Source organism: Lutjanus erythropterus, chromosome 3 (genome assembly GCF_056507025.1).
Source record: "Lutjanus erythropterus isolate fLutEry1 chromosome 3, fLutEry1.hap2, whole genome shotgun sequence".
In the NCBI taxonomy this organism is placed as follows: Eukaryota; Metazoa; Chordata; class Actinopteri; order Lutjaniformes; family Lutjanidae; genus Lutjanus; species Lutjanus erythropterus.
This window is the reverse complement of record NC_139319.1, coordinates 14,977,437-15,000,875: the sequence shown is the minus strand read 5'-3', so window position 1 is coordinate 15,000,875 and position 23,439 is coordinate 14,977,437. Positions and strand designations below refer to the sequence as shown.

Below are 23,439 nucleotides of genomic sequence, written 5' to 3'. Positions count from 1 at the left end.
ATGTGAAACTAAGGGGTGATGATTGAGTCATTTCCAGCAACTACTGTGCACTTCACATTATGGTAACTCGGTGGATCTAAGTTTGCACTTAAAAAAAAAGGAAAATTAAAGGTTTAAGTGCTTTTGGCTTGAAGTGTAACTACATTAAGTGCAATTAAAACTCAAAAGGTTGACAGGAGGAGGAGGAGGAGGGGGCAAAAAGCAGTACCATGTCTGCCGGCCTAACAGAAGCCAGTGCCATTGAACACAATGCTGTACAAGTGAATGGCTTTGCTTCATCATCATTGCACCTACAGGAGCTTTTTTCCTCACAATGGGTTCTCTATGAATGTTAGTAGAAAATGTTTTATTATGATGTAAAAGGCTCAGTAAAAAAGTAAAAAAAAAAGAAAAAAAAAAAAAAAAGACAAAATAAAACCCAAAAGAAAAAAAAAAAGACACAGAAGGCCACCAAACACACTTTTAACTTTCCCGTCTTTTCCAGCAACAGAAGACGTCCCTGTTCAAACTTCTGTATCACTTCATTTTCATGTACATAAACAAAAATACATTCATTCAAGTCATTTTGGAACAGTTTTTTTCTTTTTTTTTTGTACACAAAAAATTACAAAAAGCTCCAAAAAGCACCATTGAATCGGCCTGTGGTGACCGTGGCTGTGAGTGTAGCTCGCTAACCCAGAGCCGGTCACCTCCACAAAACAGTTATCTCATATATCTCTTCTAAGTATAGGTGCGTTATACATAGTTGTGCATATGAAGCTGCACTGATATCCACCTGGTCTCAGAAAGAATGAGCGCGTTTACTTTGAGTCTCGTTTCACTGCTTATTCACCTGTGAGTGCAAATTCATCAGCAACATTTTACATTTGTACAAATTATTTGTGATAAATGTAAGTTTCTCGTCATGATGGGTCAGATTTCCTTATTTACATTATCACAGCTTATTCTTCTGTTGTGTGAGCTTACAAAAACCTGTAGAGGGACAGAATCAAGAATACATATTTTTCCTCTTGCCTGTAGTACTATTTATCCATCTCAATTGTTTTGATGAGAGTTGCAGAATTTTCGAGATATCGCCTGTAGAGATGTCTGCCTTCTCTCGAATATAATGCAACTAGATGACTCTTGATGGTGCTCAAAACACCACAAAAAAAGACAAAAGAAAAACAAAAACTCAGCAAAACAGGAATGTCTCTTTCCAGAAATCACGACCCATTTTCTCAAGATGATCCACAGACCGAGTTGTGAGCAGTCACATGTAGGAATTATTTTCTCTAAATTGAACTACGCTTGTCAACCATACTAACGCCCAGCAGAAAGCAACTACTCACGGATGAGAGGTTCATGCTCAACACAGTGTGGGACGCTGCATTTCAACTCAAAATACTTTAAACTTTTTGTCACAGGAACTACTTTTCAAGCAACTCAAAGGTTTCTTCAGCTGTGTTGTCTTTAGTCCGCTGACATATTAACAGACGGCACAGATGAAACGGCACGAAAAATTCGTACCACAATTATAGTGACCAAAATGATCAGTTATCATTATTGTCACAGTATTGTCACAATGTGCTGAAAATGTTCAAAATGAATTGATACACAGTGAAATCAGTTTTATATTGAAAAACTGTGACTGTTGCTAACTCAGGACAGTACTTACTGTGAGTTTTTCAAACACAGTAATCAAATATGGTTGTCACAATAGTTATGTCTAACACAGTAATACTAATTGTCAGGAATTTTATCGTGGTTTATTGGCAAATCAATTGTTTCCTCCCTACCGTATGAAAAAGTGACAATTGTTGGGGACTTTTTGGGGGGTTAAATAATGTCTGGACCTCTATTTAGACCCTGGTCCCTGTAGTGTAAATGCATGTTCCTGGAAGAAAGTTCCTGCGGTTGTGTTATAGCGTTAACCTCACTGACTTAGCTAGCACAGTGATGTGGTTGGCAGGTGTAGATCGGTAGGAAGAAAACAGCTCCTACATGAAGCTGCCACAACGAGGTCTGAGGATTATTCTGAGTAACCGGATCATGTTTTCTGAAAAGAGACTTTGCTGCTGAGTTGTGAATTGCCATTTAGTTACATAATATTCAAGAGGAGGCAGGTATCTCTACAGCCAAAACAACTCACACCAAAACAATCTAGACTGATAAACAGCACTACAGGTCGAGGGAAAAATCTGTGTTTTTGATTTTGGTGTGAACTGTCCCTTTTAAATTAGCTAGTAACTCATTTGACATTTCTTCTGACACAGAGGTGCTATCAGGCAGCAGCTATGCATAATATGGTTTCACCATTATACAAAAAACCAACAGAAATCAAAAAGATGGGAAGGGGAAGGGCTACAAAACTATGTACAAGACTGATAAATAAGTAAGTGCGTGGTTTGAGGCGTTGCTTTGGAAACGTGACTTTTTCAATGAAAAGCATTCCGTTTCATTGGTTCTTGTCCACGTTGCACCGCTAACACTTCAGGATATCTCGAATTTAGCTTCCTAATGACGTCAAAGCTAGTTGAAACACAGAAACAGGCATGCTATTTCGATGCATAATAGCAAGAGACAAAAATGCACTAAAATATAGCACTTGCAAGTTTTGTTTCGTCTTTTTCAACTTTTTATCTCGTCAAACGACTAAAGAAAAATATCTATAAAACTGAGATACGTTAGTTTCCTCAGATAATGCAACTGGGTCCAGGTCATTCAGACATTTAAAAACAGAAAAAAAAGGTAATAGAGAGTAGTAGTTGAAGTAGTAATAATTCAATTGATAGAACTGATAAGAAAAGCAGCTTTTTGATATAAATGCATTTTTAGCATGTACAGCCTTTTTCTCTTATAAATGTTTTTTTTTCTTTTCTTCAATATGTTTGTCTGGTCCAGCTTATTCTGCTGGTCTGATTGGAAAAGACGTTGCTCCCACTGCAGTGGTCAAGTGTCATTCACACCACCGTCCGAGGAGTGAGGGAAAGAGCGAGGAGAGGAGGCGGAGAGGAGGTGGGCGAGGTCAAACAGTCTTGGCCCTCTCCATCAGTCCCAGGTAGGCCAGGAAGGAGTGTTTGTGGGAGGTGGGTGAGGGTGGAGAGCGGGAGGGGGACGCCGAGTTGGAGGAGAAGAGGAGAGGAGATGTGGCGGGCCGCCATCTGGAGTGGAGGTGCGAGTGGAATGTGAAGCGGCTGTTGTGGGTGAACAAGGTGGTGAGGGGGATCAGGTGCGCCCGGTCGCAGTTCCTGTACTGCTCGAACACGTGGCGGGAGGAAGGGAGGAAGAGGGAGGGGCCGCCGCTGCTCATGCCACCGGGGTTTTTGGCGACATTGTTGCCGTTAGTGCTGACCAAGCAGTGCAGAGGACCGGTGGCGTCCAGCTGGTGGGACTTGCCCAGTGTTAGGGACAGAGCGACAGACTGGAGCGCCTGGGATGCCGTCAGACTCATGAGCGGGCTGTTACTCCCACTCCCTCCGCTGCTCCCTCCTCCGCCACTGAACAGAAAGTTCTCCTGGCTCTTCCGCAGCGACGAGCCCCCCGGCGGTGATGTTCCCTGGAGTGGCAGCTCCTCTTCTCCTGCCTCCTCATCGTCCTCCTCTTCTTCTCCTCCTCCCACGCCTCCGCCCGGTCCCCCCGCCCCTCCACTCTGGTGTTTCTTGAGGTGGCGGCTGAAGACGAAGGGGTGTGTGGTGGTGAAAGGGCACTCTTGGCAGCCGAAAGTCTGGCGCGGCGCGTGCTTCAGCTTCTTGTGCAGGTTGAGGTTGTCCTTGCGCTTGCAGCTATAAGAGCAGCGGTCGCAGTGGAAGGGCCGCTCGCCCGTGTGCACACGCACATGCTCGATCAGCTTATTGGCCGTCTTGGACAAGTAGCCACACTGCTCACACTTGTAGTGGTTGCCCAGGCGGTGCCCGCGCATGTGTGCCTCCAATGAGGCCTGGTCGGGCCACAGTCCCTGGCAGATGCGGCAGCGGTACTCCATCTTACAGTGCGTCTTAAGGTGGCACTCCATGGCCGCTGGACGATTGGTGGAGTAGATGCAGAAAGGGCACCTGGGTAAAGCAACAGGAGGGGAAGCAGGGAGGGAGGGAGGACACGACACACAAAAGCAAAAGACAGTTGAAGAGGATGTGCACATTGAAAACCACGCAACACACCTTCAAATTTAATAACACAAAATGATGAAGAGGAGAAGGACAGGTAAAGGAAAAGTGTGTGTCATGTGGAGTTGTGTGTGCTCATGGTGGTATGTGTGGCAGTTTAATGGTGGAAAAATTGAGGTGATCAGGTATATGTATGTGTGTGGAGGAGGAGGAGGGAGGTGGAGGGGGTCTGACAGGCTGGAGAAAAGATTGGAGCAGTAGGACATGAAGGGAAATGAAGGAATGGAGTGGCACTTACATTTAAATAGCACCTTTCATCTGCTCTGGGCCCCAAAGCGCTTCACAAACCCTGCAGAACAGAATCACCTCAGAAAAACCTCGAAATGGTCAAGGCCCTCTCTCCCTTTTCTACATACTCCTACAATTCTACAAACACTTCACATTGCTCGAGTGTATACACATGTACACACTGGTCTAAAAAAAAATCTTTATCTGGACCTTGAGGGTCAGAAAATGTAGGTAATAGGTGTTTATCCAAAACCTGTTCACCCTTAAGGTCCGTTAACTCATTGTACACCTGTCTGGCTAAATCCTGCCTGCGTTTACATACATGCAGAAACTGTGTAAACCTTGAAGAGCTGAAAATATAACACACATGTGTAGATATAAACAGTACAGTACAGAAGTGGAATTTGATAAATCTAGCTATAAAAAAATATCAAAGGAGCTCAAATCTTCTATTTCTTTTTTCTCCCTTGAATAGAAACGATCTAAAATAGCCTCTTTCGTTCCCTTTTGAATGCTAGATTAGAGAAATCTGGCTTCAAAAACATTAACACCAGACAGAAGAAACATTTAAAAACTCCTTTACATGTATTCACTCACACACTACAGCTAACAACAAATCCTCAAGTTGGTGACTAAAGATGCTGTGTGTAGATCTTTGAGCTATGAAGGGGCTTTTTGTGTGTTTGTGTTCTGTTATCCTCAGGATTTGTCTCAAGTATAAAGTCAATGTAACCATGTTGGCAGCTTCCTAGTTTACATTTAGTGAAATGCTACCATGTGGCAATGTTGACAACATCCTAACTCCACAGAAAAAAATATGTAAATACAAATCTTTGTTTATGACAAGATGAGGCGAGAATCATAATGATACTCAATGGTTCTGCACATGCACAGACTGGAGTTATGAGCACAACTGAAAAACAAAAAAAAATGGCTTGTGTTACTTGAAATGAATCTGCATATTTTCCTAAATATTTAGGCAAATATTGTCATGTGTTGAAGCTTTTTTTGAATCCCAAATGCTGTTAAAAGCCTCCCTAGAACTCATTGTGCGTGAAAGTACATTATTATGATTAGCCTAAACTCATCAGTGTGTGTTGTGGATGTTGAGATCAACAGATGGGCTTTATGTCAGCCTGACAGGCCTGAAATGAGACATAAATGTGTCACAGTACAACAAAGGCTCCTGTGGGACTGGAGTATGGAGATGGAGAGGGAAGCATGTGAGGAGACTAGAGCTACATAAACAGTCGATATTAGGAAAACAAGACTGCCCTGTCAGGATATGTTACAGTAAGATAATTGTATTCAATAAGCGTGTGCTTGAGTGCTTGTTCATATATTTGTATAAAGTATATATGAATGTATGGGCTGAAGTGTTTGTGATGCAAACTACAGTGTGAGTTAGGTTTGGAAATTGTATTTTAAAAGGACAGCTCATCCAAAAATGAAAAATACATCTCTTTCCTCTTTCTTGTGGTGCTGTTTATTCATCTAGATTGTGCTGGTGTGAGTTGCCGAATTTTGGAGATATCAGACAGAGATGTCTGCCTGCTCTCCAATACATTGGAACTAGATGGCACTTGACTTGAAGTCCTCAAAGTGATAAAAAACAAAACAAAACAGGGTTTATGCAGGTTTGAAAATTAGTTTACGTTAAGTTTAAGACCTTGTAAGACCATTGTATATGCAATTTAAAGTCATGTCTACTACTAAACAAAATATTTCAAGGATATCATTTTATATGACTGTAGTTAAGCTACAGTGTGTAAAATGTGCTGGGGCCAGACTGGCGATGCTCCCGATGTGAATACAGAACAATAATAGGTGATGGCAGACTTTTGCTGGTGGTGGTGTTTTTTTTCTTACTTCCAATGCCTTAAAACCAAATTTCTTCATTTGACAATTTTCTTGCACAAGATGTGGCAGGCTTTCATTTAGCTTTATTCAACAGGCTTCAACTGAGCACTTAAAACTAGATGCACTGTTACTGAGCCAGATCTTGCTGAACTTGCACTTACCCATATTAGATTAAAGTAACTTTAACAGAAACCATTTTTACTAATTAGTGTTAGAAGTCCCATTTTTTGGGCTGGGCGTGCTTGATAAATTCTGTCCGGGTTGCACATGTTGCATTAGTGTTTATTGGTTCCACCTTGCTTTCGAATTGTAGTTTTGTTAGAGCGTGATCACAAATGTTTCTCAGAAACACATTTAAAAATGAGACTGAACATGCAACTTTAGAAAAGTAACATTAACCTCATTAATAAAATCAGTTTTTAAGACAAAATCCTAATGACTGGATTTTAGTCTTTTTAGGATTTTAGACACCCTGAAAATACTTTTGAAAAACTCTCTCTGTAATAATGACCCACTTGAAACTGCTGCTAACTGAGTCATGATTTCTGGAAAGAGACATTGCTGTTGAGTTTTTCTAAAGTTTTTTTTTTTTTCCCTGCTTTGAGTACCACAAGTGCCATCTAGTTCCATTATATTGAAGAGAAAGAAACATCTCTATGGCTGATATCTCTAAAGCCTGACAACTCATACCAAAAGATCTCAATGTATAAACAGAACTACATGTAAGAGGTTTTTTTTTCCATTTTTGGGTGAACTGTCCCTTTATAGCTTTTCATTAGGATCATTCCATAAAATGCATGCTGTGCATCAGACGTTTGAGTGAGTATGCTTGAAAGCATGCATCAGTTTTGTTACATTTGGATCGACTTGTGTCAGTGTTCAGTCTATGATGTTACAAATGTAAGTGATCTGACATTTATGGAGTGTGTGCACTTCTAAATGATTATCTTCTCGGGGTGTGCCAGCTAATTTTATATAACACACAGTTCGTGTCTGTTTGTGGGGAAAAAAGTAGCTTCCTGGAATGCAGGTTTCATCAGATATTCTTCTTTGGCATGGCTGTTAGCTGTGGGCAGTGGAACAACAGACCCTGAGGCGAAGCCCATTTCCATCTCCTTTCCACTCTCCCTTCTGTTCATAGCAGCCACTGCAGACCCACAGACCACTGTCTAATAAGTTCTACTTGCCAAGAGAGGCTGTCGAGCAAAACTACAGCTTGTATCATTTCATTTGCTGGCTGCAGATGATGAACATTAAAGTGAGGTTAACTGATTAGGGACACATGGCTGGAACGATCTTCAGATAGACCACAAATTTGTGTTTCTATCTTATTAACAAAAGTTTACAGGTGTTATCTGTGTTGCTGTCACAACTGGCTCTTATTAGAAAGAACCATGATAATGTCGGCCAGCTTTATGCAAATTAAATTATACATATTTCTGTATACTTACATTATTTTCCATGCATCATTTAACCTATTTTACATACATGAAATGATGCATGGAAAATAATAACTGTAACCACTGAGACATTTGAAAACAGCTTTTGATTTGATCGAACTGAAGCCAAATTTAAGTACTAGCACACCCCTAGCGCTCGCCTATGAATGGCTATGTACTGTATGTGGGTTTTTGTGTGCAGTGAATTGAAAGGGTGAGGGGGTGAGGGAGGGGGAGGACGGGCGGAGTTAGGAACCTCTGTCTGTACTTGCTTTCCTTACTTGAGCCCTCCGGAGGGGACGGTGTGGCACTTCTTGTGCTCCAGCAGCTGCTCGGGCGTCTTGAGGAATTTGTGGCAGACGTCGCACTCGAACATTCGCGTGATGAGGTGGATCTGGAGGTGCCGTTCATACATGCTACGTGTCTTGCACACAAAATTGCAGAAGACACACTCGAAGCCTGTAGAGAAGGAAAGAGGAGATGGTGAGAGATTGTTGTGAAATTATTTTAAATTTGATCATTTTGTTGCTGAGTATGGTTGTTGCTCTTTAGACTCAGCATGATAGAAAACTCAGAATGAATAAGTTTATATGCACATTAATTTTCCATTATTATTCTGAATTTGATCTGAGTCATGTAAATAGCTTATTTTGTTTGCACAATCCTAATTAAGCCTTACTCTGAATTGAGTATTTTCTGATTAGGATGTGGGATCAGCCAATATTACTTGGGTTTTAGGAGCATTTTTTGGACATGTATACAGCACATCCAGAATATGGGTCTCAATTGGGGTTTTTACCGCAGTTTGCAACACACTGCCTTTTGCCTGTGTACGTGAGCTCCGTGTGTTGTAAATAAACCAACTAGCCAACAGTTTGCACATCTGGGGTATAGATGCACACACAAAAGAAGAGGAAGTAGAAACACACCTACTACTTTTAAACATGAAAGACTTGGATATTAGCAGGTTTTTTGATATGCTGTGGTATGTTTTGGATATGTTATACTGTATAAGCTGTAGGATGTACGTCATTATGTTAATGGGAGTCTGCATGGCTGCATGTAAACAGGAATATTAGTGGAATATTCTTTTTCATAAGCAATGTAAGCTTAGCGGGAATACTATCTGTTTTTGGCATAGGGGCAAGAAAAATAATATTTTGTGCATGTAAATGGTCAGTGATCCTAAAAAGAGGAACAAAAAGAGTTCACATACAAGGAAGAGTTAGGTTTGACAAAGCCTACTCACATAAATAGAATATATACACAAGATTACCAGCTGTTAGAGTATAAATGGAGGTGAGGCAACAGGAGCTGAGATGTCCTGACTTTAAGCTAGGGCTGGCAGTTCATGCTTAAAGGTTATTACTGAACTTTTGCCCAGTGACACTGAAAATAATGTAATTCAAGTAGTCTTAGAGAAAACAGACGTCTGCTCCTCCTCTTGGCTCTGTTTTCAGGCTTTAGAAAATCTAGCCTGTGACAGGAGACTTTGGCATCTCGCAGGTGGGTAAGTGAAATTCAAGTACTTCACAACCTGGAGATGAGACTCAACAATCAACCTTCTTTCTCCAGAATTGGTTACCACACCTTTAAGCTCCTACTTCAAAAACAATGAACCCTACACCTCCCATAATGCACTCATATTTTTGTTTTTGTTTCCAGCCTAGTAAATGCACACATCTTTTAAACTCCACACCCTTAGTTTATGACAAAAATTGTTATAAATATAACAATGTACATCTAGATAATCCTAATGACATCTTCTGTTTTGTTTTTTCTTTCAAACTTTTTGAAAGCTGGAAGACACCATGCATCTGTTTTCACAGGATGATTAATACTCTTTATGGCTAGTAAACTGATCTTCATATGGGAAACTGGTAGACTGCACTGTTAAGTTGCTTAATCAAGGAAGAAAAATAATTAAAAACAGCCTGGATTAGGCCACATATGAACACAATTAAGTGAATGAAGTCACCATGTAATTTCATCACTTCAGAATTTGTTTGCAATATTATGCAATTGTTCTAGATAAATGGGTGGATTTATGAACGACAAAAGTACAAGTGAATGGCTGCTTGTCTCCTTTAACACCTATATTTGGTCTTAACCAAGTACCAGCAGCTTTCTGATCAAAGACAGGAAGTGTTTAGTCTTAGTAAAGCTCCAAAAGGTGAAGGTAATTATACTTTAATGGCACCTATAACTGATCAGCTTCATACTATTAAACATGGACACACAAGTGTGATTTTATTTAAGTAATCTGCTAACATTCTACATTTATGGGTGTTTGCATTATTTATTAGAATATCATTATTTTATTAGTCGGTGAATTAGTCCATTGTTGGTTATGTCTGTTGTTAAAGACAGAGTCATGTATTTTAAAGCGTTAGAACTTCAGAATGCTGAAATTGAATGAACAATTATGTTAAATGCAATGTTTGGTTCATTGAAACAACAAATTTTTCCTGTACTGTTGTACATAACATTTCTTTTCTAATTATGAGATCTAATAAAGAGGAGTAAAAATAAAAACATGTTTGTTTTACACCTTTAAATTCCAAACATTACAGGTCAGACATAGGAAATGTTAATGATGTACTTTTTTTTTTTTTTTTTAAACTGACTGTTTTAAGAAAGTTATTGAATAGGCCTGATCTAATTGGTTTGAAGTGGGTGAGGCTGGTTACAAAAAGGTGATGTCGCACTCTTGCATGCACCAATCTTGATTGATCAACATTTTAATCATAATTTGGTGACAGTAGGTGAGTTTATATACTGTTGTAGAGAAGTAATCATTTTCAGGGCCTTTAAAAAATAATGAAGCGTGTCTGGTTAAAATAATTCCCACAATTCCTTGCCTTTGTCAGACTTGTCCTCTGTTCCTGATCCCGAGTGACTTCCAGAGCTGGACTGGCTGCCCGCGGAGGAGGGCAGGGCGAGCAGGCCCCTGAGTTCTTCGTTACCGTGGGTGAGGTCTCCGCCCTCTGAGCTGTTGAGTGAATCGCTGAGGGCCGAGAGAGACGAGGAGGTGCTCTTGGTCTCGCTGAGGGGACTCCTTGAGTTCAGACCTGGACAGATGGCAGAAAGTAAGATATTGCTAATGAAATCATTGTTGAGGGAAAAAAACTATTGTATTAGATGAAAACTCACATTTTTCATGCTGAAAAATCAGCTTCAAAACCCCCATGGTCTTGTACATGCATACTGTACACACACACAGAAAAGAAGCAGGCAGCCTCGGCAGTCCTGAGCTCTGGCTGAGGCCCTGCTGCCAGTCAAATCAAGATGCAGTGTGCTTTTATTGATCCCCTCTCTCTAAGTCTGCAATTCACTGGGAAGAGAGAGGGAATTAGAAGAGGAGGGGGCGAGACGGAAGGAGGGAGGGAAAGGAGGGGTGAGGAACGCGGGTCATGGCCGAAGGAGCTAAGATGGCGGGAGCATCTCGGGGCACAGCTCAACAAAGGGCATTCACTCAGGAGGGAGTGAAAGGAGGGAGAAAAGGCTGCACGGATCCTGAAATGGTTGACCTATCTTTTGAATACAGACACACGCACGCACACACACACACACACACACACACACGAGAGTCTAAAACATACAGGAATGCATGCATGCAGCGCACACATGAGGAATTATACAGCAAAAGAAGATGTGATAAATTGCCTTCAATCAAATCTAAATATACCAGGGTCATTCACAGCACAGTCTTAGCAGCATTTTGAATACAGTATTGAACCAGCGTGAGGAAGCTTTTATCTCCTCTGCTGCAGTATTTAACATACACTTGCCTTCTTTTACAACATCCAAAAGGCTAATGCCACAGAATGTAAGCAAAAATGGAAAAAAGGAGCCAGAGGTCCTCGACCAGAAACACACCTTAACAGAAAAATATTCCATTTTCTCTTTTACCGAATAGCTTCAACATTCATGAGAAATAAAGAAGCAAAGGAAAAAAATCCATCCAGGGTAGATATCAAGGAATACTGTCACATAATCCATCATCTTCCCCCCTACAGAGGAGGGCACCCAACCAACCCTTTACCCGTGTAGACTCCAGTCTTCACGGGGGGTCAGCTTGAACTGTGACACCTGCTGAGCTCAGCCGTCTCCTGCCTGGGCGTGTCCACACAGTTGACCAGATAACTAGCCTTTTACAGTTCACTCTAAGTGGTGCTCTATCTGCCTTGCCCTCTGAAGTACAGACACTTTAACAAACAGGGCTGCACCTTGACAAATTATTAAAATCTCCACATATAGAAGGTGTGAGGTGACTAACAGTCATGCTCCTGTACATTCGTGTGTCTGGTGGTGGTGTCCATCTTGTGTGCGACTGAGATAAATGCCAAGCCAGGCTGAGAGACTTAAAAGATGGCCACAGTGGCATCGTAAACCCAGCTCGTCTCCAAAGGACCCAAGGCCTATTGATTTTTTCCCCTCAGGCACGATAAGGGCCAACCTTCTCAGATAAACAAGGCCACTGTGGCCTCTGAAAGACCCCTCAGCTGTCTAGGCCGGACAATCCCACCCACCCACACATAAGCACAGCAAGCACACACACACAGACACAGACACACACATTGATGAGACCGGTGGAGGAGCAAAACGTCAGCAATAAACTGGACAAAGCTGTTTTAGACAAAAACACTCATATCGACCACCAGGGGTTCACACCAGCAGCTTTAAAAGTCCAGAGAAGGTCGACTGGAGGAGGCTGGTGTGTGAAACCCAATTCTGCTGCTTGTCTTTCTCTGTGCCCTCTGAACTGATACAGGACTGTGTGTTTATGAAGAGTAAATTACTGTTACGTTAGGATGTTTTGACTTGAAACAAATTTTTCTGATTCCTTTTTTATGTACAGTAAAAGGCAGGAAGACACAATGCAGTCCATAAGTGTTTGTATTTGACATTAAAGTAGAGCTGAAACTGTCATTTATTTGATCAATTAATTGGCACTGTTTTTGCTAATTGATTAATCATTAAAGGGATAGTTCAAATTATTTGAAGTGGAGTTGTATGCATCCTGTGCATCACCTCCAGTAGATGGCGGTTGACTCCCCGCTAGTTTGGAGAAGCAGAGACTAGTCAGACAGTCTTTTGCGATGTGAAACTGTATGAAAAGTGCCATATAAATAAAGTTTGATTGATGTATAACTGCAGAGTGCAACACAAAGTGCTTCACACAATAAAAACAACAAAACACACACACACACACACACACATACACACACACACACACACACACACACACACACACACACACACACACACACACACACACACACACAGCAAAGACTTTGTAATGGTAAAGACTAAAATGAGAACAGCACTCATAAAAAGGGGAACATACAAATATCGCTCTCTCTCGCTCAACCAGACTCCACTGGTGAAATCAGAAATTTTACCTCATAGAAAATGGGTGTAGCTGATCTATCGCTGCCCAAATCTGTTAGTTTGTTTGGTGTTCTAACAGGTTTGTTCAGATTCGTTGAAATCACACAACAACACAAACAAACAGATCGAGGTAATGGTAGACCAGCAACACACATTTTCTGTGAAGTAAAATTACTGATTTCAGCAATAAACTTATATTTCGCCAGTATAGCAGTGGTTTCCTGTCGAGAAAGAATGTCTGACAACAAGGTAAAGTGGTGAAAATATTCTAAATATAGCGTACACTTAAACTGATATTGATTTCTTTAAATGGCTACATATTGCTGCTGACCCTGTACACAGCAGTACATCTACTGTAGGTAATACACTGAACACCTCATACAACATCTGATCCTACTTCAAATAATTTAAACTGTCCCTTTAAAGACATATTGCAAGCAAAAAGCAAAATGCAAAAAAAAGGTTTTCAAATGTGGCTTTTTGCTGTTTCTTTGAAACTGAATATCCCTTTTTTTGACTGTAGGTTGGACAGGACAAGGGATTTACATGTGTTCAGTCATTCCTCACTGTTGTCTGACATTTTACAGACCAAACAATTAACTGTAAAACTAACTATCACATTAATTTATAATGGCAATAATAATTAGCTGTAGCCCAATATGAAACATTGACTATCAGGGTGCAATACAGAGTTTGAGCTTTAATTTGGTGGAGTTTTCATAAACATACAGATTAATAGTGTAGGAATTGTAACTTCATCATTGTCAGAAACAAAGGAGACCATGTATATAAAACACGACTTGTCTTACAACCCTAAAAGCTGGAAGTCAGCTCTTTAACCTTAGCCATTGTTTAAATTTAAACTCCATGTGTTGGTGTACGGAGCCAAAACAATAGAAAATGTGTCACTGTCCAAGTACTGCACTGTATTTCTATTCTGAGCTGTGAACAAGAGCCACAATGTGTAAGCTACCACCCACTCTAACATGTGAGAGTAATTTTGAAAATAACTCCATAAATCATCTTTCTCGGGGTTGAATCATGTACTTTGCTGCTACTATCCAGTGCATGTTTGAGACCCCTGCATGAACAGGAGAAACGAGAACCTTACCCCTGAAATGATGACTGGTTGATTAATCGATCAGTCAATCCACAGAAAAGTTGAAATCAGGAGCTATATTGATCTATTGATGTAGTGTCAGCTTCTCAGTTATGAGGATTTGCTGTATTTCTTTGTGTTTTATAACCGTAATTAATTGCATATGTTGGAAAAAAAATCATCCATTTGAGGATGTCAAGACAAGTAACTGATTCACTGAATAAATCATACAGAATAAGTAAGAATGTTAGTTCCATCCCTACATTACTCTACTCTATAATCGTATTAATGCTGTCATTCAGTACCAGTGGATCATCAGGGATTGCGTACCTGCATGTCCAGTACTAATGTGGTTCTTCATGTCGTTCTCCTCCATACAGACGTAGTCGCAGACGCTGCAGCAGAGTGAGAACATCCACTGCTCCTTGTCCACATGGAGCGACATGTGGCTGACAAACTGGGCGTTCAGCTCCGTCTGGAAATCACACACATGGCAGCTGGACAGAGAACAGAGAGGAAAAGGAAGGAAGATGGCGAGAATAACGGGGGGAGACAGTCAGCTTTAGTGTTATATTATGTCTGCATAAATTGGTAAGTGGTACAGTGTGGATGCATTTCTTTGAATTTGTTCAATGACTGAAAATACATTTCTTCTACCCTGCGTACATGCTGCTGTTTTCATTTTTTTCCCAGATCTTTTGCCGCATGAACATATTAAAGCAGTAGAAGAGCATTTTGGGAAATACATTCATTTGCTTTCTTGCTGAGAGCTGGATGAAAAGATTGACAACACTCACTTATCTGTACGGTAAATATGAAGTTAAAGCCAGGAGTCAGTGAGCTTAGCACAGAGACTGTAAGTATGGGCAAACAGCTAGCCTGGCTCTGTTTTAAGCTGAAATATTCATATAGCAACACGTATAACACCCACTGAGGAGTGCTGTCGTCACCGTGAGGATGCCACACACAACCTGCACAGACTCAGGAAGTCAAGACACCTGAACAAGAAATAGTTCAGCACATAACACCCCGTAAAACCACAAATAAACAGAGTTTTTGTACAGATTAAAGGGACAGTTTGCCCCAAAATCAAAACTACATTTTTTTTTCCTGCCTGCGGAGCTATTTATCCATCATTTTGTTCGGATGTGAGTTACCATGTTTTGGAGATATTTTGAGTTGAACTGAGTAACCTGGTCATGACTTCTCTAAAAGGACATCACTGTTGAGTTTTTCAAATGTATTCTGGGGGCTTGGAGCACCACAAGCCGGGTGCCATCTACTTACATAATATTTGAGAGAAGACAGACATCTCTACAGCCGATCTCTCCAAAACTCCAAAGCTCACACTTAAATAATCTAGATGGATAAACAGCACTACAAGTAAGAGGCAAAATATCTATATTTATGTATAACATGTATAATTTATTTTTCATTCTGGGTCAAGTGTACCTTTAAACAAAAAAGATGTAATATGTCAATTGGTGAGCTTCAGATGTGCTGGTAAGTAGATTTTTTCTAGTTTTAGATTAGGGCTGCAACTAACAACTATTTATGTTGTCTATTTATGATTTATTTATGACAGACAAAAGGAGCCAATCCTTTCATTTAAGAGGCCGACACCACGAAATATTTGACATTTTTGCTTGAAAAATGACTAACGATTAATCGATTATCAGAATCGTTGGCTGTCAGTCTCCGGGCTGTAGAGTACACACTGACTTTAACAAACAGATATTTTACAAACAGATTTTTGAGATTTTCTCATCTAGCACTTTACAAGAAAGCAAATAAGTGTAATTTTCAGATAAATTACCCAGAAAATTGAGTAATTGTAAGGATGCATGCTAAATATTTTTTTATGATTCATATAATTTTTTATTATTGCTTTACTGAAATTATAGCCGATAAATGTTACTACATCTTAGCCTTTCTTACATTCAGGTGTGGATAAACTACAGGTTACATTAAATTCTTTTTAAATTTAAAAAATGTGAATTTAACAGTTATCCCCTTGGTATCAGCCGTGATAAACAGGTAATTATCAGTTATTCTATCAGCTGAAAAGAATTCATATTGTGCATCCACAGAAAACTTAAAACAAATTAACAAAACAGTGTGTATTATACTTATAATTGGGCATCAAGAAGCAGATACAGATCAAAAAATGCCTTGATTCCATCCTCTGATATTGGGTCGAGACATTGTGTCTGTTAGCACTACCTGTAGTAATAGGGGCAGTTCTTGCGCTCGGTGGAGTCAGCTGTAACAGCGCTGACGATCTGCTCAGCATCTGTGTTGACCAGCTTGACAGAGTGGATGGTCAGGTGCTGATTGAGGTTAGCCCTGCACTTGGCTGCGTAAGGACACAGGTGACACTTGTACTTCCTCTCTTCTGCAACGAAACGCACACAGACACAAGACCCCAGGTTACTGTAAACATTACCACAGATGATATTTCATTAAGTTGTGCTCAGACTCTGAGCCTTTAAAGCAAGCTTAAACCTAATTACTTAATGCCTAACCCCACCTCACCTCTGACTGACCCCAAATGTAACTCTGATTGGGAAGAGGAGGAAAAAAAACCTTGTGATGTCTGACAAAATCAACCTTTCAGGGAAGAGCCTGAATATTCCTGCAGACACCACAAGATGGTGAAAATATGACGCACGCACACACATAACTTTAACTTATTTGTGAGAAATATGAAATCAATTTGGAAAAAAAAAAGAAATAAAACACAGTCTTTATTTTTATACCCAAACAAACCAACATAAAAACACATCTTCTCCCTCTAGCTCCCCCTCAAACAAACACACACACCCGCTCACACACACCATTTGCCCCAAGGACATGAAGCCAGGCAACCTTTATGTCGCCGGGGAAACCAAAAAGACCATCACACTGACATATGCCCCTGCTTCTGCTCTCTGTGGTGTGGCCAAGCTGTTCACAGCCAACACTCTCAGATGGTGTGTGTGTGTGTCGTGTAGTGTGTGCACGCAAAATGTGAGAGCATGTCCAATTGTGTGGGGGCATTTTGTACACGAGTCTCCATTTGTGCACCCAGTGATTTAGCCTGCAATCTCAAGTAGGTTGCATTAATTTCTAATCCAGTGTTAATTTGCTTTAAATAAAACTGTGTGAGCAGGATATTCAATCTTTTTTTTTTCCTAATAAGGACAGAGAGGGATTGCAGGAGACAGTGACGGGCTAGAATGGATCAATTTTGAGCAAAGAAGGGCCAAGTTTGAAAACACAGTGTAATCAGGACACAAGGGAGTGAACAGCTTCATCCTGAGGAAGTCTCCCGTGTCTGTGAGTGTGAGAGAGAAAGTGAAAGAGGGAACCAATCGTGGCTGCATCAGAATAACTGGTTGGTGTGTGTGTGTGTGCGCGTATGTGTATGTGTGGATACTCTGTGAGGCATCCCTCTAGCTGGGTAATTAGACGGGCAGTTTTCCCAGTGAGACTAATCATGGTAGTAATCTCTTTAAAGGAAGGGTAATCTAGTCTAGTAAGCCTTATTTACTTACTGTGGGCAGCGCAACCCTAAGCACACATGCAACACAGCCAACATCTATACATTAACAGAGGCCCTGTTCACACCTGGTCTCAACATGCGTTCTGGGTGATCCCATTATGAGTGGACACCTTTAAGTACAGGTGTGAACGCATTTGAGATCTGATCGCTCAGACCACATTCACAGGTGGTCTGGGCTGCATGTGACCACATTCTTTTAGCAATTTGAACGCAATGTGTCCTAGGCCACACTGAAGGGCCGCCAACTCAGCTGACATCCTGCAAGTCCGTCATTTAGTTAAGTCTAATGCAAATGACATTATCTAGGCTCTGGGATGTCTATGAACACACTAGTAACTACAATATCCCCAGACTCCCTTAAAAAACTGCACCATTTTTTAGAGTTGCTGAGTGAGGAGAAACCTTATAAACTTTGTGAAATGCTGTCATGACAGAGTCTTAATTATTTGGGCCTTCTTGTGAAGTCGGCAAATATACATCAAGTTATTTCTTACTCTGTGGAAAAACATTGTGTCCGCTTGTCCCGGTGTGTTGGCTACTACTATTGGGCCACAGGTTGAAAATGCATTTTACAAACGTGTTTATTCACATACAGAGTGGGGAAGTGAAACGGCTAAAGCAAATTCTTAATCATTCATTCATGCCTTCTTGCAAATTGGCATTAAATGTTATACGTATATGTAATAAGTAGTTTTTTTCCTTCCAAATCATGGTGTTGTGAAGAGCATGCAGGAGAGACACTCTGACTGACTCTCTGACTCTGTCATTAATGCCTTTTTTATTATCTGTGATGAGTGGAAACTTAAAATTTTCACACACAGAATGTAAAATTGTGCATCCCGCACGGTTCAGGTATAAAACCCCAGCTGTTCGGAGTTTAGCGTGACACAGAACTAAAAAACAAATGGTCGACTCTTCATATTGAATGGCCAAATGGACAGTAATGGACATTCAAACTGACAAAATCGCCGGGGTATTTATTAGAATATAAAGCTAGGAATTGAAATCCGATCACTCAAGACACATTGTAATGACAGGTAGGAACGCATGTACTAAGATCACCCAGGATGCATTTTAATACCAGATCTGAACAGGCTCAAAGAGAGTCTAATGTACAAGTCAATGTAGGGCAGTGAGAACACACGATGATGTTACTGTGTGCCTGTGTTTATTTACCTGTGTGTAGAGACAGATGTCTAGAAAGAGTCTGCTGTCTGCCGAACACCTTGCCACATACGGGACAGGGGAAGAGTTGTTCATTTACTCTCCACTGAGCAATCCCGTTTCCTGGCTCCCCATCATCCTTTTCTGAGTCTGTAACACACACACACATACACACACACAGACAGAAAACCATACTCATCATTCACTGCTGACACAATCAGCCACAAAGGCATCTGCAGGTGGACTGAAGGCTGTGAAGTCATGCTGCTATTAATCAAACAAAGTAAATTCAGTTCTATATGTATTGATGTTGAAACTGTAACCACCAAACCATAACACACAGCCATGGTAATGTGCTGATGCCCTGATTTTTTCAGTATATCCGGGGCATTCTGCTTTCATTCAATACAAGAAAGTTGAGAGGTGACAGGAAATAAATGCAATAAAGTTCAGAAACTAAGCACTCGGATGACCATATTATATCAGTCTTTGATGAGATTAAACATTAGTAAAGCAGCCACACTACAGGACAGTGTCTTGTTTATTCCATTTGTATATTCTTGAAGGAATACTTTGACACTTTGGGAGTGAAAAAGAGGCTAGTCAGATGAAAAGATTGATACCACTCTTATGTCTGTCCACTAAATATGAAGCCACAGCTAGCAGCTAACCCATTGGCAAAAGCTGTCTGACAGCAAAGTACAGCACTAAAAATATTATCAGTACAGCATACACTTAACTAATTAATATTGATTTTGTAGCTTAAGTAGATTTTGCCGTGACCTTGTCCACTGCAGTACATTTCTTAGCTTCCTATACTGGTACTCCTGCTGCCTCTCCAAGCCAGGGCTGTGCCAACCACTGTCTGCTGTAAGTAATACACTGACTACATACATACTGACTCATACAACCCCACTTCAAAAAACTTGAACTATCCCTTTAACTTAGCGCAAAGGCTACAACTGAGGGGAAACAGCAGGTCAGCCGAGACACCAGGAAGTGGCTGTATCTGGCCAAGAAATAGTCTGCCACATAACCCCCAATAAAACCACATGTTTTTACATTTTGGTTTTGCATGTGTTACTCAGCGAGCTTTAAAAAAGGTGCATGAAGGTCCCTCCCAGTTTTTAAGTTAACCAACTGCGTTAATTAAGCTTCTTTCCCCAAAATGTCAAACTATTCCATTAAAAAAAAGAAAGAAAATGAATTCATAAAATGAGACATGTTCTATCCAGCTATAATAATCTTATATGGTATTCTCTTTCTGTGCCCATGTGCCCTCCCACCACCCATCAGTCCTAATCCCTCCTATGGAGACTGTGTGGTTTTCCATGCTAATCAACCTGCGTACTATAAACTGGCCTCCCCCCGACTACACAGACAGGCAGGAGAGGCTGGAGGGCAACTGGCGACGGGAAATATGACAGTGAACAAGACAGTGCATTCAAATACCATTTTACAAGTGCAAGAAAACTCCATTTATCTGTAGTTAATGAATGGTTCTTCCTTAAGGATTATGAGTCACATACAAAAGTGTAACATTATATTTACTTATTTTATCTGTATTAAAGGAGCAATATGTAGAAACTGCGCTTGCAAAAGTGAGTAAAGCAGTCCAAATAGTGGGTTGGAGCCATGGACAGTATATTAAATAGGTCAAGATGAAAATGAAACAAGCATGTTATTTTATTGTGCTGCCGTTGTAAAGCACTTTGTAATGTGAATTTTGAACAGTGGTCTATAAATAACGATTATTATCATATCATTATTATAAGATAATCTATAAAAATATGCCATAAATCTATTCCTTTTTTCCAGCCCAATAGCTTTTCCTGACATGTAATCAGAAAACGTATCATTCCTTACAGTGTCGGTGAAGCAACAGAACGACTGATACACTGTGGGCTAATTTGCTAACCCACAAGACTGAAACCTGTCTGCTACCATTTGACAGATGCTCCTTGTCTTGCCTGCGGCTGGGATGCAGTGCAAATGCATTCTTAATGTCAACACAAGCACCAGTCCTTTGCTCTAAAGCCTGCAGCACACACATATCACTGTAGCTCTCCCTGCTGGGTGTCACCCCCATTCCCTCCACCCCTTAATCAAAGAAATCAAAAGAAATCAAAAGAGTGACGACATTATTCTGAAGTGTTGATAGAATCTGAAGAATTGGACGTTTCTGCTTTGAATTAAAAAGGGCACATAGTAATTCACAAGTGTAAAAACGTATAGTACTTTTTTCTATGTGCTACACAACTTGTGCAGATGGGGGCATGATTTTTACTTATCTATGTTGTTCATAGAAAATGCTACACAGCCTGACCTTGGTCAAATCATTTGTATTTGCAAGACATTAGAAAAGGGAAATTATTCTTTAGTTACTCTTGACATTTTCAATGTTAATAAAGGATGAAAAACTCTTCCTCCCATTAAATGTTTTAATTCTTTGCAGATGGAAATCAGTGCACATCGGCTTAATAGTTCTGATTTTACACGAGAAAAGAAAAATGAAAAAGAATTGTTAAGTCACATAATGTACAGTTAATCTTAAACAGCAAATTGTGGCAGCTTCCGAAGCCATATTTTACAATTAAAATGGCCTTTTAAAAAATGTAAGATGAAGCTCTTTGTGGTGGTGAGGATACAGAATGTTTTCTCATTTCAGGGGTAGGTATTGTGCTAACCAAATGTTACAGAACAGATGCACTGGCTTTGGAAGGTGGTGTGAAAGGACATTTTACTATTGTTGCACTGACTCACAAACCTTGGAGCATTTTTTTCCTCCATAAGTCTCACATATTTAATCCCCTCTTTGCCCCTCTAGTGAATTTACCTTGTGTGCCTTTGTTTACATGCTTTTATTTGAGTCACACAATCCCTCACACATCTTTTTTGAACTGTCAAAGCAAAATGCAGCACATTCTGTTTGATTCAAGCATAGAAATATATTTAAATCCCTTTTTAAGGAGAATGGCTAGTGTAGTTACATATGCAAAGTATATGTAATATAATATGAAAACTACAAAAGGAGTGCTCTATCATTAATCAAACACTGTCAAATTTTCTTGCACTGCATGTCTCATATTATCTTGATTTAAAAAAAACAAATCAGGCCTATATCACAGAACATTCTACGAAATGCTAAATATGTTCTGAGGGAAATGACGCAGCTATGATAACTTGGAGTAGTGAAAGAACATTTTTATGAAGTCAACTCTGAGAAGAGATACAGCAAGTTCTAACTACATTTCGATTAAGTGAGGATAGTGTTCTAGGAAATGTATTTTCCAAGATATAAGCAATGGACAGAGACTGCTGTGACATGTAGAACAGTTTTATCAAGAGCTTAAATGCATAGTCAGTTGCAGAAATATAATTGCCAACTATTTTGATAATCAGTTAAAGGCTTGTACCAATGCTTAATTTTAACCATTATGTTTGCAAGGTTAGAAGTATGCTTGAATTTTAGTATATTTCTTGAAAAATGCTTGACTTTCAACATGATTTGGTGTTTCTTCGACACAATCGTTCATGTAAAGCAGAAATCTTAATATTAAGGTTTATTAGTAATTTTAATATTTGAAATTAAACATTCCCATCATCAGGCCTGGGATTTCATCATTTTAGGGGTAAGGCCAGTTGGCTTTTTTGAGGGCATAAAGGCCAAATGACAGGGCAGCAAGGCCATGAATTAAATCATCAATGATATGAAGTCTACTTCAGGGTAAAAGATGATTTTATTGTATTCAATTTATTCCTAATTTGTTACCACTAAGTACAGGGAAACTGATGAGACGATGTCATACTAAATGGTGGACCATTTTGTTTTTTGTATTAATATGAATAGCCAGGATACCTTATATCTAATACTTATAAGAAACAAACATTTCACAACAATTTTGAATATTTACACTACAGCACACAGCAAATTTAAACGCCAATATTTGTTTTGTCAATTCGTATCAGGGAAAGAGGCAGAGGAGAAAAACAGCAAAATCAGCTGGGGCAGTGCAGGCGAGGCAACAAGGCCGCTGCAGGCCAGATCATTTTTTGAGGGGAATGAGACCAAATTGAGGGGGCACGGCGGCCATGGCCATCGTGGCCACCATGAAACTCCTGCCATGCTCATTGTCATATTTGTCATTCATAGCTAGATAAGTCCTCTGTTGATCCTTTACTCTTGTGCATTAAATAAACATGACCAAAACATACAATCAAAAGTTAATAAGAATAACTGGTAAAATAAATTAAGTGACAACATACATTGATTGCTGTGGGCATAAAGGAATTTGCAACTGCATTTATAGAACTAGTTTAGGTATGATACATTTTATTCTGTACAAACCTTAAAGTAATCATTTAAGTTGATTTTTAAGCAATTAGGTCACAATTTGATTCAACTTTTGATATGAACATTTAAACTTTTTTTTTTTTTTACTCACAGCTATGCCATCTCAAGTCTTGATTTAAGATCAAACGATCATTGGTTTATCCCCTGACATCTGTTATATACATTTATGAATTCTTTTAAAAAAATAAATAGATAAATGTAACAAGCAGATT

The 23,439-nt window shown here is 39.9% G+C and overlaps 1 protein-coding gene across 2 annotated transcripts in view; it reads right to left on the bottom strand.

The window, feature by feature from the left end:
* Positions 1–2,062: 2,062 nt before the first annotated feature.
* The window catches only part of znf827 (zinc finger protein 827), a 92,617-nt gene continuing 71,240 nt past the window's right edge, over positions 2,063–23,439 (bottom strand). The window contains exons 9-15 of one of the 2 annotated variants that reach the window (XM_084715143.1): positions 18,886–19,023; positions 16,389–16,560; positions 14,496–14,662; positions 10,534–10,743; positions 7,954–8,131; positions 4,384–4,434; positions 3,895–4,034 (exon numbers count right to left, since the gene is read on the bottom strand). In XM_084715143.1, coding sequence (XP_084571269.1) covers positions 4,386–4,434; positions 7,954–8,131; positions 10,534–10,743; positions 14,496–14,662; positions 16,389–16,560; positions 18,886–19,023 — 914 coding nt within the window. In that variant the 3' untranslated portion in view covers positions 3,895–4,034; positions 4,384–4,385. Of the gene's footprint in view, positions 4,035–4,383; positions 4,435–7,953; positions 8,132–10,533; positions 10,744–14,495; positions 14,663–16,388; positions 16,561–18,885; positions 19,024–23,439 lie in introns of both variants that reach the window. The other variant, XM_084715142.1, reaches the window with a different exon arrangement.